At 45.5% G+C, this 6919-nt stretch overlaps 1 protein-coding gene across 1 annotated transcript; it reads left to right on the plus strand.

The window, feature by feature from the left end:
• Positions 1–2399: 2399 nt before the first annotated feature.
• LOC135514280 (natterin-3-like) lies at positions 2400–6313 on the plus strand. The gene is made up of 3 exons (XM_064937646.1): positions 2400–2498; positions 2640–2763; positions 5019–6313. The coding sequence occupies exons 2-3, from the start codon at positions 2640–2642 to the stop codon at positions 6101–6103; spliced, it is 1209 nt and encodes a 402-aa protein (XP_064793718.1). The 5' UTR covers positions 2400–2498; the 3' UTR covers positions 6104–6313.
• Positions 6314–6919: the final 606 nt, after the last annotated feature.

A 6919-nucleotide genomic window follows, 5' to 3' on the forward strand; every position in this document is an offset into this window, starting at 1 on the left:
GGTGTTGAAAGTTGTCTGTACGTGCGGGCCAGTTGCATGTGGCACAAGCTATTAGGGCCTGTGAATGTGTGTCTAATGGTTGCGCTGCATACCTGCTGCTGTTTGATGGTTGGCTGTAGTTGTTTGATGGTTACTTTGTGATCGTGTCATACTGATGACTATTGTAACAAAAATCCGCTTTTTGACTGTGCGTGTGTGAGTGAGAGATGGGGACGTGTGGGGTAGGGTGGTCATTAGAAAGTGCCTACCCGGCCTCAGACCTCACCGCATGTCACTGACACACACACACACACACACACACACACACACACACACACACACACACACACACACACACACACACACACACACACACACACACACACACAAACTTAATGATGGTGTTGGAGTCGTGCCTGGCCGTGCAGTTATGAGTGAACGGGGAGTAACGAAGGAGACTAGGCATGCACCCCTGAGGGGCCCCAGTATTGAGGATTAGCGTGGCAGATGTGTTGTTACTTACCCTTACCACGTGGGGGCGGCCCATCAGGAAGTCCAGGATCCAGTTGCAGAGGGAGGTGTTTAGTCCCAGGGTCATTAGCTTGGTGATGAGCTTGCGGGCACTATGGTGTTGAATGCTGAGCTGTAGTCAATGAATAGCATTCTCACATAGGTGTTCCTTTTGTCCAGGTGTGAAAGGTCAGTGTGGAGTGCAATTGAGATTGTGACATCTGTGGATCTGTTGGTGCAGTATGCAAATTCAAGTGGGTCTAGGGTCTCTGGGATAATGGTTTTGATGTGAGCCATGACCAGCCTTTCAAAGCATTTCATGGCTGTAGATGTGAGGGATACGGGTCGCTAGTCATTTAGGCAGGTTACCTTAGTGTTCTTGGGTACAGGGACTATGGTGGTCTGCTTGATATTACAGACTCCGACAGGGAGAGGATGAAAATGTCAGTTAAGACGTGCTCGGAGTACACGTCCTGGTAATCCGTCTGGCCCTGCGGCCTTGTGAATTTTGACCTGTTTAAAGGTGTTACTCACATCAGTTTCGGACAGCGTGATCACACAGTCGTCTGGAACAGCTGATGCTCTCATGCATGTTTCAGTGTTACTTGCCTCAAAGTTATTTAGCTTGTCTGGTAAGCTTGTGTCACTGGACAGCTCTCAGCTGTGCTTCCCTTTCTAGTCTGTAATAGTTTGCAAGCCCTGCCACATCAGACGAGCGTCAGAACCAGTGTATTACGATTCGATCTTAGTTCTGTATTGAAGCTTTGCCTGACTAGCAAGTGAGTTTGTTCTCGGAGATATCACAAGCCTTCCTTTGATAAGCCAAGACAAGAACTTCCTTCAGAATCCCCCAGATGTAATGTTATTGACCCTATTGGGTGAAGGCCAAAAACTTGGATTTGTACTGATTGGCCAAATCTACCGATGATCCCAAGTGTCAAGGCCATCTCTATAAGTCCTTGACACAGATAGCTATTATCAATGTCTTTATCACGCTAGTTCAATGTTCCTCTGCAGATAATGAAATAGGACAGGCAGTATAAAGGTCTTTACATTGATAGGCTGTATTAAGGTCTTTACATTGATAGGCTGTATTAAGGTCTTTACATTGATAGAATCTGTATTTGATCATTCTTTATCACCCCACTTATCGTCCTTTCTGTCATTCAACTCTATATCCATAATGCACAAGTTACCCTTTGGAAACAATAAAGATCCATTGAATTGAATCATGCTATTATGCCCACAACTAAATTCTCCTTCCAAACCAACTTCGAGGAAACGTATGGGAACACCGATAAGACTGTCTGATATGTCAGGACAGTCAGCTCTGTCCTAGAAGCCTTTTACCTCTTATCTCTGTTATTACTCTGTTTGCGTAATCATGTTAATAATCCCTCGTCTTCAATGTGTCTGCTCTTCCCTTCTCATAGCTGGTGTGACAAGTGAGAGGACAGGACGATTTGTCTTCCAAAGAAAACTGCACATCAACAAGATGGCAACAACAACAAAAATATTCTGAAGTGTCTAAGCTAACTCCAAGTTACATTATTTTGTCAAGCTAATACATTGTCATGGTGTGGTGCTGTCAAGGGCGTAAGAGAGAGATTAGCTCATACATTTCAGATGATTATGATAATGAAACCAATATTTTTTTATTTTACCTTTATTTAACTAGGCAAGTCAGTTAAGAACAAATTCTTATTTTCAATGATGGCCTAGGAACAGTGGGTTAAATGCCTGTTCAGGGGCAGAACGACAGATTTGTACCTTGTCAGCTCGGGGGTTTGAACTTGCAACCCGCTTACGAGTCCAACGCTCTAACCACTAGGCTACCCTGCCGCCCCGGAGTGTGTAGCATTTTATCCACTTTCCTCCTGTTTATCATGCTAGTCCATGTCAAAGCCCTGAGAGAGTGAGTGTTGTAATTTATGAGTGTCATAAAGGAGCTAGCTATATAACCCTGGAGAACGGACAGGTTCACTGCTCACTGAGGGAAGACTGTGAGGGTGAGTGCATTGGCTCTTCTACTTGTGCATTTAGGGATTTAACGTGAATTTGTGTAACACTATAGTGTTATAGCTATAGTGGTAACCACTATTGTACTTTAATGTTTCCTAATATTCCTCCTCTTTCCTGGTCTTCCTCAGATGAAGCTGTTAGTCTTGGTGGTCGTTTTCCTGCTTCACCTGGGGCTGTCCTGTGCCCAGGGTGCAGGCTCCCTTCCAGGCAGCCTGCAGGACATAGTGAGGAAGAGCTCACTGAGACAGAAGGGTAAATTATATACCCCTTTTATTCAACCAATCCCAGCGTTCAACCTCTTAGAAAGGAAAACAGAAAACATTCAGAAAGTCAGTTGTTTCAACACAACAGTAATGGGTGCATGTTGTGACAGTGTACGTGTCCGAATACCCATACCAGCGTTCTACATACTTCAACTGCATACTATGTACTCATCATCACATACTATTTAGCATGTACCGTTTAGTAAAACGTTTGCAGCATGCCACGGCCTCAATGCAGTACTGGCTCCTGACTGGCTGAGTAGGTGGGCTGGGGCGGGGCCATGTGCGGATGAATTTTTTTCAAATTTTAAATAAAAATGCATCACATTAACCAACCTGATAATAGCTCATTCCCAATTGGATTAGTTTCTCTAAACTCTGAATAGGATAGGAATGTAGTTATTGGCCTACTCAGGCTGGTTGGAGGCAGACTATCACATTCGACCTATAATGTAGCCCATATAGTCCCTCTATCCTATTTAAAAGGACTGCATACAGAAACTGATCATTTGGTTCCATTTCAACATATTTATTAGTGGAACCAAAGTGCTGTAACATATAGGAGCCACATCATCATGGCACTATAGGAGCACGCAACAGACATCATCATAGCACGCAACAGAACAGTGTACTGCCGGTTTGTTGTTTTTATGTAATAGTTTTTATTAAATAGTTTTTAATTAGGGCTTAAGTTTCTATTGCTACTGGTTCTGCGAACCGGTCAGCCTTAATGGCTGGGACTGCAAATTTTTGTCTTGGATTCCTGTTGAGTAGCAGCTGCTAGACATCATAAAAATGGACAGGGATTTGTCTGCCCTAAGAGCACCACCCTCAAGCATCTTAGGGAAGTGATTCTTCGGCTGTCAGCTCGGCTGCAAGGACAAAGGACAGCCTGCTTTCTATGTACAACGACCTTTCTGTAACCAACGGAAAATTGAATATCAGTTTTAAATGCCTCCTGTAGCAAAGCTATCGATGAGTCAGGTGGCGTTGATCTGTCCTAATCCAACTGACAGATATTAAGCTCAACTGGGAGACTGGACACTTGCAAGGCATAGGAGATCGGAGAGGCAGTCTGGCCACCCATCTATCCGAGAAGGTCTGATCCAGCTATCAAACAGCTTTTCCCCGCTTAAGACGGACATACCAGGCCCGGGGGTCATTACAGATCCTGGGTGTATACCAACAGCCGGCGGCCGCCCAGTGAAACCCTCCCCCATGGCCACCACAGTTCAGTAGGTTGTTTACTCATCGGATTCCATCACGACCACCATCATTGTGGGCAGCTCGATGGTGAGAGATTTTGGCCTGCCTACGGTCTGTGGACCGACCAAGATCCACTGTCACACAGGAGCCCGTGTCCATGACATAAACTCTCTCCTGCCTACAGTTCTGGCCAATTACTCCAATATTGACACCATCGTCACTCACGTATGTTTTAACGACCTCAGCCTACAAAACTAAGACAAACCATATGTTCAAATCAAAAGGCCTGATTAACTTGACATCAATCATGCAGCCACATCCTGAGTCCCTGGTTCCGACACATTCAGAAATCAAAAGGTGGTTTAGTATTTATTTTAAAAGCCCGGATGAAGGCCAAGAGGACAAGAAGCACTTTTCAATGGGAAAACATAAATCCACTTTGGGTAAAAACAATTTTTTTAAAGACTTCTGTTTTCAAAGATGTAGCCTACAATGCAATACTTGTGATCATATTAAGGAGAACAAAAACTACTTGGCCTACATTTGAACACCACCGCAGCAGCTTCGCTATTCGGCGTCTTCCCATTTAAGTAGCTTCATTTTGTTGTTTGGCTACTTGAAGAGAACTAGGGCCTATCACCCCCAGCCCACCTCTTCCAATGCGTTATGGAAAAGTGTGCATCAAATTCTACTAGATGAAGAGCCGAAATGAGTCGGCCTATAACATCCTGACATTTAAACCATACTCGATAAAAAATAAAATCACATAGGCTACTATAAAATATCATTTTTTTTCTCATACTGAGAATGTGTCATGCGCGATTGCGTTGTTTCCTGCTATTCGTTGATTTCGATAGCGCATCCCCATATCTCATTGACAAAAGCCAAAACGAGTATGACATGCGGCATTTGAAGTATACTCGATTTTCGAAATGTTGCATACTATTAAACAAAAAAAATGTGCGTACTCAAAGTGCCTACTATTTAGGACTAAAGTATTGGTATACTGACATGTCCAGTGTATTCTTTGTCTTCCAGTGTCCCTGTTAAACCCAGTGCTGGAAGGAAAGGTCCCCCCACTGTCCAGTAATGGTCCTATCCAGGGTCCAAAGAACCCGCCTGAGTTTGAGGACCAACAGAAGCCTGCTCCATTCATGTTCGGGGACAATGTCAACCTGCAGTGGCTGAGCTGGAATGGTTCTCTCCCCACCGCAGCTATGGGCATCTACAACGGCTACACCAAACGCACCGACTACATCTGCAAATACAACTGCGAAGCCGGCTTCTACACTCCTAGCAAGGGGCCGTACTGCCAATACCCCTACGGTGAGAGAGAGTACAAAGCCTCAGAGTTTGAGATCCTGGCCAACAGAGACAACTTTGAGTTTGTTGAGTGGAAGGAGGACTCATACGGCTCGTTGCCCAAACACTCAGTTAGAACGTGCTCTGGAGTGGGCATCTACGTTGGGAAGAACAAGTATGGCTTGGGGAAGGTGGTCCCTCAGTTCGAGGCTTTCTTCTTGCCCTGGGAGGGCGATGAGTACTGGTACAAGAGCTACCAGGTCCTGGCCATCAACAGAGATGCCTACACCCAGCATATCTCCCACGTCAAGTATGGCATTGATGAGGTGGAAATGTTCCACTACCCCCCTGAGACCATGCGCCTCTCCGGCGTCACCAACAACGAGTGCCAGACGGTGGTGAAGACGGTGACCATCTCCAAGACGTCGGAGGTGGAGAGCACCTGGAACATCGGACGCACCACCATGCTGGGCATCACTGCCGGCATCACCGCCAAGATCCCCCTGATCGGCTCCGCAGGGGTTGAGTTCAGTGGGGAGAAGACCCTGCAGTTCAACAGGGGCACCACCATGGTGGAAGCCCTCAGCCACTCTGTGTCTGTGGAGCTCAAGGTGCCACCCAACCACTCCTGTAGCGTGCGCATGGAGGGCCGTAAGATCACCGCAGACATCCCCTTCACAGCCAGGCTGAGCCGTACATACCGCAACGGAGAGACCCAGTGGACCTCCATCTCTGGGGTGTACGATGGCATTCAGATTGGTGAGATCCGGGCCGTGGTGGACCGCTGTGAGCCTGTCGTAGACTCAAAACCCTGTCCTTAAGACTGATCTCATCCAAACTGACTCATTACTCTACACCTAATAAATCTATCTACACTCATAAGTGTACAGTATATGTTCCAATGTATATGGTCCGGATTTCCTGTAACTTCCAAGGCTATACCAACACTGATAATTGTGATGTAAATTTTGCACAAGTATTGTACAGTTTGTGGTTCCTGACCAAGTGTAAACTACAATGCAATGGCAAAACTGACTCCTGTGATTCTTCTGTTCAAAAGTGCCTTTATCTGTTTCACATAGAAATATTGCACTTTATATTTATTGAATTCCTTGTTATTGCCTTTTTTTATCTACAATTTGATAGGCCTAACAAATTACTGCTACTGATGTTACGGTACAGCTCATAACTTTGCCTCTATTGCAATTACTATAATGGAGCAGCAGAGGGCAGCAACAGCTAATGGATTTTGGAGAGCAGGAGTAGTTGACAGCTGGCCCGAGATGGAAGTTGGGATCAGATTACACAACCTGTGTGTGTGTATGTGTGTATGTGTGCGTGTGTGTGTGTGTGTGTATGTGTGTGTGTGTGTGTGTGTGTGTGTGTGTGTGTGTGTGTGTGTGCTTGCTTGCCTGCGTCCTTGCATGTGCGTGTGTGTGTGTGTGTTTTGTGCATGTCCTCTCCACAGTGTTAATAAGCTCTTACTGCTTACTGCAACTATACACCGTGTCTAAGAAGAGAGGTGTATCAGGGTTCTACATGAAAGCTGTGCACTCAGCTGCGCCCAACTCAGAGTTGCTATTGACAATTATTGACAGCTATACATGTGCTTTCTTATAGATGGTCTGTACAGTAGA

The sequence above is a fragment of the Oncorhynchus masou genome, chromosome 25 (genome assembly GCF_036934945.1).
Source record: "Oncorhynchus masou masou isolate Uvic2021 chromosome 25, UVic_Omas_1.1, whole genome shotgun sequence".
NCBI lineage: Eukaryota > Metazoa > Chordata > Actinopteri > Salmoniformes > Salmonidae > Oncorhynchus > Oncorhynchus masou.